Source organism: Budorcas taxicolor, chromosome 16 (genome assembly GCF_023091745.1).
Source record: "Budorcas taxicolor isolate Tak-1 chromosome 16, Takin1.1, whole genome shotgun sequence".
In the NCBI taxonomy this organism is placed as follows: domain Eukaryota; kingdom Metazoa; phylum Chordata; class Mammalia; order Artiodactyla; family Bovidae; genus Budorcas; species Budorcas taxicolor.
In genome coordinates this window covers 31,120,957-31,134,827 of record NC_068925.1, presented here as the reverse complement: position 1 = coordinate 31,134,827, position 13,871 = coordinate 31,120,957, and the positions used below count along the sequence as shown (strand labels likewise).

At 35.8% G+C, this 13,871-nt stretch overlaps 1 protein-coding gene across 1 annotated transcript in view; it reads left to right on the top strand.

The window, feature by feature from the left end:
- The window catches only part of CDC42BPA (CDC42 binding protein kinase alpha), a 296,230-nt gene that overhangs the window by 92,042 nt on the left and 190,317 nt on the right, over positions 1-13,871 (top strand). The window contains exons 3-4 of the mRNA XM_052654292.1: positions 2,195-2,278; positions 11,114-11,209. Of these exons, the coding sequence (XP_052510252.1) occupies positions 2,195-2,278; positions 11,114-11,209 (180 nt within the window). The remainder of the gene's footprint in view (positions 1-2,194; positions 2,279-11,113; positions 11,210-13,871) is intronic.

Below are 13,871 nucleotides of genomic sequence, written 5' to 3'. Positions count from 1 at the left end.
TAGTGTAACTTGTGTTTTCAGTCTATCAGAGATCTTAGTGAAAAAAATGTTTTAAGTTTTTCTGTGCTCTCTATTACAGGACTCCCCTCCTCCTTTTTGGTGATCAGAACATTTAAGATCTACTTTCTTGGCAATTTCCAAGAATATAATATGATACTGTTAACTATTGTCAACATACTGTACATTAGATCTCCAGAACTTATCATATAACTGAAAAACTCACACCCTTTGACCATCATCTCCCCATTTCCCTCAACCCCCAGCCACTGGCACCACCATTCTAGAATTAGAATTCTAGAAATAGATTTCTCTGTTTATATGAGTTTACCTTTTTATATTTTTCCATATAAGTGAGATCATACAGTTTTTGAGTTTCTGTTTCTGGCTTATTTCACTTAGTATAATGCCCTTCAGGTTTATCCATGTTGTCATAAAAGACAGATTTCCTTCTTTTTAACGGCTGAATAATATTCTATTTCTTTAACCATTCATTTGTCAGTGGGCATTTAGGTTGTTTCTATATCTTGTACAGCCCCTTTTCTTTAAACGGGAACCCATTAAGAGATCTATAACTGATGCAGAAATGGTGGCTCCATAACTGATTCATCATTCTGCAGATATGACCAGATATGACTAAAGACTGAAGTGATTGCACTTGAAATTGAGATAGTTTTTCTTCCTTCCCACCATTTTATTAATAATTGATGAAAAACTGTAGTCACAGTCATTAGTATAACCATTTATGACATTTCAGTTCAGTTCAGTTCAGTCGCTCAGTCATGTCCGATTCTTTGCCACCCCATGGACTGCAGCATGCCAGGCCTCCCTGTCCATCACCAACTCCCTGAGTTTACTCAAACTCATATCCATTGTTTATGACATTTACCAAGCTATATTCTAGTTCAGAAAACATTATAGTATTATATACTGATTTCCATTATACATGGTCATATTACTGTTATTGTACTCTGATCCAAAAATGAATTTATTAAATGACCCTGATATGTACATTTACTATTAGGGTTTTTAAAAGTTTGGCACTTGAGTTTAAACCTCAAATTTAAAAAATTCTCTATTCTTGGAAATATCCCTTTAAACTGTTTGAAGATATGCTGTACATAGTTTGTTTTCTGTTTCTTCATATTAGAGTAGTGTTTGTGTTCCCTTTCCAGCCTCCAACAGCTGATGACAGCGTTTGTCTTCTCTTCTGTAGTTCATCATCTGCTATGTAGCATGCTCAGAGAGCTGCAAAGGCCCTTTCACATTATCCAGTCAAACTGAGGGAGAGAAGGAGAAACAGAAATGGCATCACTTTGTTGAGAGTGGAAAAAAAACGGGGGATTTATATTTGACAGTTTTTGGATCCACAACTAAAATACGAAATACAGAAGTGTCTGTTCTTTTTTTTTTGTTGGGAAGGAATGTGTGAAGTGTACGATTTTTAGAGATATCAGCCTTAATTGATCTTTAGGGGTTGTGTGTGTTGTGGGGGGGGGGGGTTGGTTTAGTGTGCAAGACTATGTGGCATGAAAAATAATACCATTTTCAGTTTATGTCATACTCTTTGATCCCCATGAAATGTATTTGTTTTGGCAGCTGGCTTTACCTGTAACATTGTGTTGGAATTTGGCATGCAGTGTTTAATGTTCTTTAGTTGCTAAGTGGTGTCCGATTCTTTGTGACCCCATAGACTGTAACCCGCCATGCTCCTCTAGCTATGGGATTTCCCAGGCAAGAATACTGGAGTGGGTTGTCATTTCTTTCTTCAGGGGATCTTCCCAACCCAGGGATTGAACCCATGTCTCCTGCTTGTCAGGCGGATTCTTTACCACTGAGCCATCTGGGAAGCCCTCAGTGTTTACTAAGCTTTAGTTATTTCATATGGTACATTTTGGTCAATTTTTTAGATAGTAGATACTGAGTTTAAATTCCAGGGAAGAAAACTCGAAAAGGAGAATATAATATATAATCACCAACTGATACCATATTCAAAAAACAAAGTTGTTTGGCTCATGTTCACTAATGTAACTTTTTCAACTGACAGTATTATTTGATTTAGGATCTTAGAATTTGAACTGCATGGAAATCATTGATAATTTTGGTATTTATTTTTTTTACAGAGAGGAAAAAGGAAAATGGATGACTGAAAAAAGTATTATTTGTCATATTTTAAAAGTTGTATTTCCTTTCCTAGGTTGCTGTAGTGAAACTAAAAAATGCAGATAAAGTATTTGCCATGAAAATATTGAATAAATGGGAAATGCTGAAAAGAGCTGAGGTAAGATTCTAATTATTAGAATATTTAAATATCTTAGAAATATTTTTAGAGAAAAATAAAATTATAGAGAGCCAATAGATCTTTAAGTATCATTTAGTAACCTTTTATCTATGATGGCATCAGTTTTTCAGGCCTGAAACAAATTTAGGAATTCATAGTTGTGATATAGTTATTATAAATGTTACATTAGTGATGATATTTTAATTTTGTCTGAAAACCAAATGGAAACTCTTATGTTAAAAGGATGTATGGCAACCAGTTTCTTTTATAGGAAGAAATTTTGTAGTGATTGATATCCAATTTGATGTAACTTGTTTATATTATTTTGTATTTATCTCTATTCTGCTCTAAGCAAAAGCCAGCAGGAATTTTGAATATGGCCTATAAGAATTCTATTTATTGCTGATAAATACAATTAACTGACTATGCAGTTAAATTTATGTTGCTGCTGCTGCTGCTAAGTCACTATGTTCTATATTAAGAATGAGAGTAAAATCTTCTGTTGTAAGAATTGTCAGCATTTTTATCTTGGTACTAAATTTGAGGGAAAGACTGACTGGAGTGATGTTAAAAATGTCTAATAGCTGGTATGGTATGGTCAAAACTGACATTATATGTAAATTCTGGGGAGGGGTTCTAGAGGTCTCCTGTTGTGCTGGGTTATAGTGAGTTCCTGGATGAGGTAGGGCATTCAGGGGCCTCAGGGATGCAGAACTTACTAGTGTGGAAGTATTTAAATTTTTTAACTTGCAGAAGGATTATACTGCTGAATAGGTGAGTATTAGCCCTGGGGGTTAGTAAGATACATAAGAGAATAATGAGAAATTAGCCCTTAGAAATCTTTATATATCAGTACTTGTAGCAACCTAAAAAAACAATAAACACATAGGGAAAAGCAAAAATGGTTCCCACGATGATAGACACATACCATGGGAGTGAAAGTGCGTGCGTGCTCAGCTTCTCATCATATCTGACTCTTTGTGACCCCGTGGACTGTAGCCCGCCAGGCTCCTCTGTCCATGCGATTTCCCAGCCAAGAATACTGGAACGGGCAGCCATTTCTGAATCCAGGGATCAAACCTGTATCTTCTGCATTGGTAGGTGGATTCTTCACCACTGAGCCACCAAGGAAGCCCAGTAGTGAAAGCAAATACTTCAGTATTTCTTTCTTTTAGAAAATACGGAAAATATAACAAAATTCAGAAAAGAAAATAATAATCCCTTGTATTCCATCACTTAGGATTAATAACATTTTGGGCATGTTTTGCTTTCAGTCTTTTTCTTTTTTTTTTGTCTACTGAAAAAGCTGCACAAGTGAAATACGGATAAACTCTTTGTAATGTCACATTACAGATAAAGCTAAAGTACTCATTGACTATACCCCACCCAAATCCAGCCCCTCTCTGCCTCCCAGAGGTGATTATAGGGAGTTAATAAAATCCTGTTTAAAAAAGTATCTGGAAAGTTTCATGTCATATCTATGTGCCAGTGCCTATTATATTCAGTAACTTCAGTATTTACTTTTGCATTTCCCCTTACTGTCAGTGGTCAGATTGAGTTCAGTATGCAGTCTGTTTATTAGGGAGTGCTTTTGAAATTGGCCTTGATCGAAGGGAAAGGAGGTGAAACATGATTTATCAGGGAGACATCAGGCTGTCCCAGCAGCCTCTGTCGATCCAGCAGGGAAGTGGGGAGCAGAAGTGGTCCGTCAGAGTTGTCCTGCCTTAGACCAAATGATTGACCTCTTTGCACTTGCCTTAGTCAGTCATTGAATACGGGCTGCCTCCAGAAGGACATGGATGTGGACTAGTAGGCTTTTGGTAGCTGAGACAAAGCCAGGAGGGGCTAATGGCATTGCTGACAGTTAGAGCAATTAAGTCTTATTATTAAAAAATAGTAAATAATTATGTTCTTAATTGTTTTTCAGAATTCATAATTGTAGTGGGTTAGTGTTCCAGGGTTAGAACTTTTAAAAGATTGAATTAAACTTTGTACTTACTTTTTATGATGTTGGCTGTTGGGGAAGAATTTTGAAAAGAAAGAGTAACTGGTTTAGCTTTACTGATTGACTGGAGGAAGTGGCAAAATTGAGGATAAAACAGGAGTAATTGAAAATTAAATATGATTTTGTTGAATTAAAGAATCATTCATATAGTCTGTTTCTGGGGCAAAATGGAATAGACATGCTTCTTTTAATCTCTCCCATTAAATACAGTTAAAGACCATGGACGTTATGTATAAAACAAATATATGAAGACTCTGAAAGGCAGAAAGAATGAGGACCAGCTAGGGGCCATGGAACCCAAGGAACATCACTCATTCTGTGAAGTCTGTATTATTCTGAAGGAACAACCAGATAAGGACCATACAAAGAAAGTTAAAGATCAATATGCCTCATGAACATAGATGCCAATACCTTAGCAAAACACTAGTAAATAGAATTCGGCAATATATAAAGTGAATTATACACTGTGAGCAAGTGTGATTTGTTTGAGGGATACGAGGCTGGTTCATTATTTGAAAAGAACTTGACTCAAACTACTTGAAACTTTCATTTTTTAAGGAGGAATTTCTCCATTGAAACTTTTAAAAGGAATTCATTTTAAAGCAGAATGGAATTATATTTTTATACTTGAATTATCAAATCCTTCTTTAAAAAAATTAAGAAGAAACTTATTTTGATCATTACTTACCCAGCTTTAGAAAACTGGTCCTACCAGTGATGCTTAATAAATTACAAGTGAACAGCAAAATTTCTTATTTTAGTCTGTATATTGTTGATACTTTAAAACAATTTTCAGAGATTTACCTCCAATCTGTTTGTCGTATTTATTTCTGTTTTCGTTATGTAACAAATATATAGTTAGTGCAACACATATTATTTGAAGGTACTAGGAAACTTGTCTCTTTCTGTATCTGGCAGATAAATAATTAATAAATAATCTTGTAGTTAGTTACAAGAGCTTCCGTTGTGGCTCAGCTGGTAAAGAATCTGCCTGCAATGCAGGAGACCTGGATTTGATCCCTGGTTAGGAAGATCTCCTGAAGAAGGGAAAGGCTACCCACTCCAGTATACCGGCCTGGAGAAATCCATGGGGTCCCAAAGAGTTGGACATGACTGAGAGACTTTCACTTACAGTTACAAAGATTAATATATCTATAGGTTCATCATTTACAAACTTTGTTAGTATGTCAACAATGTCTGAAGTTAACTTCCCCCAATCAATTCTGTAAATTTTACTTTCTCTTCAAATTTATTGAACTCTTAAGGATTTCACTCACATGCAAGACATGTTACTCATTTCATTGAAAGATGCAGAATCGTTTACGGAAGTGCTGTCCGACTCAAGGGTCAAACCTTTCTGAGGCTCAGTTGTCTCTGTACCATATAGTGGAGGAATAATATATCTCAGTTTAACCGGGATAGTACTGGTTTATGCCTCTTGTCTTACTATTTTTGTTATTGTTGTTAGCCCTGTTTTATTATTTTTATAATTGACATGCCAATAGTAGTAGTTAACAGTAGCAGCAGTAGTAACAGTAGTAATGAATTCAGTTCATTAGACTGGGATTTCCTCTCCTTCCCGACCTATTACCTGTAATAAAAAAAGAAATGCAAGCACTGTAGAAAATAAGTAAAAAGATAAAAGCTTTTTCTTCTCCCTCAGATAACCAGTCTTTCTGTTCAAAGTAAATCATTACTAAGAGTTTAGAGTCTTATTTATCCTTTTTTCTCTTAGATAAATATATATTTATCTAAATATATATTTATTTTATACTATTCATGTTGTATAATGTTCTTTCTGTTGTGAGTTACCTTGGCAAAGACCATTCTCAGTGAACATTAAGGTGATTTAGAGCTAGTTCCAAACAGGGCTAAACTTCCATGCAGAAGCACACTTTTTTTTTTTCCCCTGGCAGTGGACAAAATTTTGAACATATTCTTAGAATTGTCCTTGTTGATATTTTTGAGTAAAATAGATGGTGAATTTATGAGGATTTACTGAATTGAAAATATAAGCACATGGGATATGAATATTTATCATGGGGTTTTTGGGGTTTGTTAGTGCTGGGCCCTCTGTAGGCCCTTTCAGTTTTGAAATACATGCTGTTCAGTTCTAGGAAATTTTCTCGTATTACTTCTTTGGTAATTTCCTTTCTTTTGTTTCTTTTGCTCTCTCTTTCTGAAACTTTTATTTGGATATACCCTTAATGGACCAGTTAGCTAATTTCTCCTTATTTCTTTACTAGTGAGGTTGTGTTGGCTTTTGCTGTAATACTTCAATTGGGTGTTTTATTTTTTCAACCACCCTTTTAGTATTCAGTAGACTGAGCGACTTCACTTTTCACTTTCATGCATTGGAGAAGGAAATGGCAGCCCACTCCAGTGTTCTTGCCTGGAGAATCCCAGGGATGGGCTGCCGTCTATAGGGTCTCACAGAGTCGGACACGACTGAAGCGACTTAGCAGCAGCAGCAGCACCTCCCTTTGATCTTTTTTTTTCATGTTCCTTTTTAGTGAGCTTATGCCCCTGGACTGTAAACTTAAAGAATTTCTCAGTTTTTTTCCTCCCTCTTTAGGTAAGACAGGATGCTCCAGCTGACTGGTGTTAGGTGTTCTCCTTTCTACCAGTCAAAAGGTCAATTAGGCTCTGATCGTACTCCAGCAGATTCGGATCTGGTTAATTAGTTCCTCCTAAGGGCAGGCCTTGTTAAGAACTCAGTGCTGTGGCAAGTTTCAAAATGGTTTCCTTGCCTCTCTTCCTGCTGGAAGATCTAGGAGATTTTTCTCCTTTACTTACTGTTATCGTGTGATTGAGCTCCTTGAGGTGAGACTGAAAAATTGTGTAATTCTCCCTGACTGGGTCCCCTGCAGTTTTGAACTCTCAGAGTTGTCCAGACTCTAGGAATCATTCCCAGTTGAGTTTGTCTTACTCGCATCATTTCTGGTTTCTGCAGCTCTTTCTGCTCTGGCATCTCTGGTCTGGCAAGCTGCAATATGTTCCCTTTTTGTATGTCTTGTTTCATGGTTGCAATGTTTTCTTATCTCTAAAATACATATTTGTGTGTCTATATATATTTATGTATATACATCCTTCTTGCCTTGTCTCCGTTTCCTCTATTTCATTCTTTTTCTGTTTGGGACTATTACTCACATTGATTGCTATCATGAAATGTTGAAAATTATTTCTAACTGTTGGCTTATGATTTTAATTGAATTTTGCAGTCCTTAAACACTGCACCCCTCCATCTCTCTTTATTTAGTTGCTTAATCTCACTATTATTTTAGAGTTGTCTCTGTAGAGGCCTTGCCTATCTTTTACTGAGTTTACTCTGAGATAGTTGGTGTTTTTAATTTGCTTTTGGAAATGGTATTATTTATTTATATTTTTTTGAAAATGATACTATTTTAAAAGATTTTCTAATTGTTGCAATTATATAGGAATATAAATTATGTATGTTGAACTTTTACATTCTGTTAATTTATCTGTTTTCTTTTGTGATTTCTTTCTATGCATCCATGTTGTCCGCTCTTTGCGTGTCCGACTCTTTGCGACCCCATGAACCGCAGCACGCCAGGCCATCCTGTCCAATACCAACTCCCAAAGTTTACCCAAACGCATGTCCATTGAGTCGGTGATGCCATCCAACCATCTCATCCTCTCTCGTCCCCTTCTCCTCCTGCCCTCAATCTTTCCCAGCATCAGGGTTTTTTCAAATGAGTCAGCTCTTTGCATCAGGTAGCCAAAGTATTGGAGTTACAGCTTCGCTCTCCTTAGTAATCTTTATATACCTTTTATTTCTTCTTAACTAATTTCACTTGTGAGGAAAACAATGGAGTGGGAAAACCAGACTTTCATCTTATATATAAGAGTTTCTTATTTATCCTTAATAGAAAATTTTACTATATTGAAAAGTGAAAGTGAAGTTGCTCAGTCTTGTCCGACTCTTTGCAACCCCATGGACTGTAGCCTACCGAGCTCTTCCATCCATGGGGTTTTCCAGGCAAGAATACTGGAGTGGGTTGCCACTTCCTCCTCCAGAGGATCTTTCTGACCCAGGAATCTAACCTGCATCTCCTGCATGGCAGGTGAATTCTTTACCTGATGAGTCACTGGGGAAGCCTAAGTGCATGAGAGTGTAGATGAAACAAGATTGAAAAATAACTGTTGAAACTGGTTGAGGGGTACATTGAGAGCAGGGGATTACTTTATTTTGTATGTGTTTAAAGTTTTATAGTTTACGTTTTATGTTGAAAATTTTTTTTCACTGTATAGTTTAGCATGGATCAGACTCTACTAAAGTTAACTCTGTTAACAGGTAGTCTTTGGAGTTTTATTTAGAGTTAGCAATAAGTCACATTTCCATATTTTAGCTGGAAATATCTTTAAATTTTCAGCTCTTCTGGTGAGATAAGTCAGGAGAAAGGAGTCTCCTAGACTTGATAAACTTCACTACTTCTTTAAAATGTTAGCAGCAAACCATAACCTCAGGTCAGTTAAAGTCTAAGGACAGAATTTAGTAGTGAGTAAGTCAAATGATACTATTTTCCCCCTAAAGTGAACAGAAGCATAATTATGGTAGATTTTAATAACTGAATTTATGAGTAAATTGCCCATTCATTTGGTTTAAGTTTTGTTTTTAAGATTTTCCTTGGTGATACTATTTAATGAGTGGCTTTAGAAATTCTGTTGCATCAGACAGAAAAAGAGACACATATATAAAGAACAGACTTTTGGACTCTGTGGGAGAAGGCGAGAGTGGGATGATTTGAGGGTCTAGTACTGAAACATGTACATTACCATATGTAAAATAGATGACGAGTGCAAGTTCGATGCATGAAGCAGGGCACTCAAAGCCGGTGCTCTGGGAGAACCCAGAGGGAAGGGGTGGGGAGGACTGGAAGGGGGCGTTCAGGATCGGGGGACAACATGTACACCCGTGGCTGATTCATGTTGCTGTATAGCAAAAACCACCACAATATTGTAAAGTAATTAGCCTCCAATTAAAATAAATTAATTAATTAAAAAAAGAAATTCTGTTGCATCAAATAAAATTTATGGAAATACATGAAAAAAAATTAGGGCACTTACTTAGGTTAGATAATGTGAGTTGTTTTGTATATCATGACTAGTGAATTTATCTTGTGGGAAATAAATTACTAGGTACCTGCTATGTGTAGGACACTGCATGATGATTTTTAAATGTGTATGAAATGTGGTATAGCCATTGAGAAAAATTAGGTAGCCTTCTAGTACAGGTATGGAAGGCTGTTCAGATATGTTGTTACTTGAAAAAAGGATTTATAGAGCACTGTGATCTCATTTGTGTAAAGAAAGAAAAGTTAGGGCAGATGGGATACCACATGAATATAGGATGTGTGTGTCTATATGCGTGTGTCTGTATGTGTGTATGTACAAAGAAATTTTCTGAAAAGAAATTCAACTGAGTTATTGGTGTTAATCATTGGACGTCACAAGGGGACAGTGAATCTATGAGGGAAAAGTTTCGGTTTCTACTTTACCTTTCAGTTCTTTTTGAAACTTTCTGGCATAGTGGTTTTTTAATTAAAAATTTAAAAATATAGTGTAGAATTGTATCATACAAAGTTGTTTTTTATTTTTAGTAACATATTTCTAAAATTCTCCAGGCTGTATCTTTATAATAATGGAAGTATATCCTGAGAATAAATTAAAACTTTTATAAATCTGAAAAAGATAATCCTTTAGAGAAAATGGGCAAAGGGAGTTTTTCAAAGAGAAAACTCAGATATCCAATAAGCATAGGTAAAATTATTTATTTGTACCTGTAATTAAGAATATGCTAATTAAAAGAATGATGAGATATCATTTCATACCCATCTTATTGAAACATGCTTAAAAGTCTTATTGAAACATGCTTAAAAGTGCCAAGTAGAATTCAGGATGTTGTGGAAAATGGGTGATTTCATACACTGGGGTAAAGGTAGAAATTGGTATAGCACTTAACAGAGAAACTAGGTTGTGTCTGATAAAGTTGAAAACGCTTAAGTCTAGCATTTCTGTTTCCAAGTGTATACCCTAGAGAAACTCTTGTACATTTGTACAAATATATTTATTGCGATATTGAAATGATGCAAAAATGGGAATAACCTATGTTTTCATAATGGGGGGGTTACATGAGGCAATTCTGCTATGATCATAGAATGGAATACTGTAGCAATTAAAAATTAAACAGCCATTATCGATTTAAAAGTAATCACATTGCAAAGGGATAGATACAGTTACAGTATTCACAGAAATTTTCAAGACACAAAGCATTTCTATTGTTTTTGGACACATACATGTGTAATGAAGGATGTGATGGGAGGAATATATACTAACTTCAGATTATTCATTTTTCTTAGAGGAAGAACTGCTGATACTTCTCTAGAAATAGGAAGGCTACAACTTCTCTTTTCTTAAAAGCAAATAGGTTAGGAGTAAACGTGACATTGTTGACATTTATGTTATCTAAGTGGTAGATTGAACCATGATTGTTAAATAATTCTGTGTACTTTTCTGATTTTTTGAACTATGACAGTAATTTTAAATATAAAATACTTTTAAGTTTACTATTCATTTGTTCAGCTTTTGAGGGTTCTTTGAAACTTACTGGAAAGTCATATAATGTTGGAAATAACATTATATGACTTTATTGTTACTATAAGTCATATAATAATGTTGGAAAGTCATACCTATAATGTATTCCTTTTTCAGAACAGAAAATATAATAAATATTTGAGTAGTTGTTTGCATAATATATTTCCTAGTTTTACATAAAGTATTATCTAAAAATTTATTTTTTTCCTTTTCAGACAGCATGTTTTCGTGAAGAAAGGGATGTGTTAGTGAATGGAGACAATAAATGGATTACAACTTTACATTATGCTTTCCAGGATGACAATAACTTAGTAAGAATCATTGTTATATGTTTCTATATATTTATTACCTTTTTATTGGCAAAATGTAGCATTATTTTCTGTGAAGCATTGTTTAAATGTAAATGTTCTTTAGAAAACCACTGTATTTCAGAGAGTATAAGTTTGATATATGATTTGTTTCCCTGGGTAATTTAATGCCTTTCAATTGGAATTTTTAATGTTTTTTAGTAAGTAAGTCAAATCCAAACATTTAAATTCTGTAAAAGGTGGTCGGGATTTTTTCCCCATGATTCTGTCAATGTATTTTATTTCTATTGTAATAGTATTCTATTAACTATTTAGAATTTTACATATTTTTCAAAGTTGTCATGTGCTGCTTTAAGAAGAGCCATATTTTAAATGTAGGCTTTGTTTAATTTTATATTAACATCATGGACCACTAGACAAAAGAAGTTGGGGAAGAGCTTGGAGGAAAATCAAACTATTAGAAACACTGCCAAATGAAGATTGAAGAGATGAACAAGTGAATAGGAAAATAAGGCAGAATCTACCACAGTTGAACACAAGATTCCTGGGCTATTACTCAGGGTCTTCATTTTCTGACCCCAATTTTTATTTCAAGATTTATTTTTTAGCATGCATATGCTTAGTGACAGTTTTGTGCCAGCCACTACTCTATGTACTGGTATATAAAAATTAATAAGACATTTTTCATTTGATAAACATTTATTGAACATGTCCTGTGTGCTTGGCACTGTTCTTTAGATTCTAGCAATTTGGTAGTAAATAAGACAGACAAAGATCTTATTCTTACATTCTTGTGAGGGAAGCCAGATAAGAAATTCACAGTCAATTAAATAATATTTTCACATTGTTTCTTATAAAGAAAAATATAACATCTATTCAAAGATATAAAGTCAATAAGGGCTCTTCTGAGACAAGTGTAAGTTGGCTAAACCAAGAAGGGAGAAGAGGCAGAGAGGGGCTGGTAAACATGGACATCTGAAGCCACCTGTTATGTTCCTCTTGATGGACGATAAAGAGGCTTTGATGATGAGAGAGGAGAGATATATGAGTCACACTGTGTAGCACTTTATACATTGTGGTATGTAAATTAGACTTTAACTGCCATGAGTTTCAAAGGCAATATTTTTTTAAATCATAGAACTCATGTGTGTGATTTTTAAAATGACATTCTATCCGAAAGCCAGCTTAGTTGGTAAAGAATCCGCCTGCAATGCAGGAGACCCGGGTTCAATCCCTGGGTTGGGAAGATCCCCTGGAGAAGGGAACAGCTACCCATTCCTGTATTCTGGCCTGGAGAATTGTATAGTCCATGGGGTCACAACATGGCAGCGTGGCTCCGACTTTCACTTTCCTATCTGAAAGCCTAGACAGTGAAGCACATAGAAATGCAGCTGAACTGACTGATATCTTAGCTTTCCTCCTTCTACTTTCTGTCATGCTTTTCCAGGGTTCTTTCTCGGAGCAAAACTGCTGTTTTAGGACTGTAGAAGTATTTGTGGCAGGAAAGGATGGGGTTGTCAGAGGAATGAGAGGAAGGCTAATAGGGTTATGATAAGGAGGGGAGAGATAGGTAAAATGAGGCTTCCTGAGTGTAGGCCATGCAGAAGAGTTCAAATTTTATTCTAATTTCAAGGAGGATTTTAAGGACAGTGTGATAATCAGTTTTGTATTTTATACAGAACATTTTAGCAGCAGTGTGAAGGATGGATTTCAGAGGGCTAGACTAGAGCAGAGAAGGCAATGGCACCCACTCCAGTACTCTTTCCTGGAAAATCCCATGGAAGGAGGAGCCTGGTAGGCTGCACTCCATGGGGTCGCTAAGAGTCAGACATGCCTGAGTGACTTCACTTTCACTTTTCACTTTCATGCCTTGGAGAAGGAAATGGCAACCCACTCCAGTGTTCTTGCCTGGAGAATCCCAGGGACGGGGGAGCCTGATGGGCTGCCATCTCTGGGGTCACACAGAGTCGGATGTGACTGAAGCGACTTAGCAGCAGCAGACTAGAGAGACAAGTTAGGAGACAATATTCTGGTGACAGATAATGAGAATTTGAATAAAGCTGATGGAGGGGATGGATTTAGGTACTATTTAGGAAATAAAATAATTAGAACTTGTGTTAGAGTGAATATCAGGGGCGGAGAGAGGAATCAAAATGATTCCCAGTTTTCTGGTGTCTGACTTACAGGGTTCTGTACTCAGTAGTTGATTCCAGAGTTGGGGAATATAGGAAGGAAGAGAAGATTTAGAGTAGATGGGAAAATGGTTAGTTTAATTTGGTGTATGTTGGGTTTGAATTATAGTGTGATCTATTTAATGGGTTATAGATATTAGTCTGGTGTTTCTAAGGGTAAATAGCACCATTTATTTTGGAGTTATTATCTTATAGATCAGATTTTGGTAAGCTCTGACCTGTGGTTTAAATCTGGACCACCACCTATTTTCACACAGCCTGCAAGCTAAGAATTATTTTACACTTTTAAACAGTTGAAAGAAAATCAAAAGAAGAGTGAATCTTTTAAAGTTCAGATTTCACTGTCTGTAGTTTTACTGACATAGCCATGCCATTGATTTGCATGCTACCTATGGCTGCTTTTGTGCCTCAGTGGCAAAGTTGACTAGTTGTGATGGAGACTGGCACTGTGACAGAGGGTAACACTATATGTG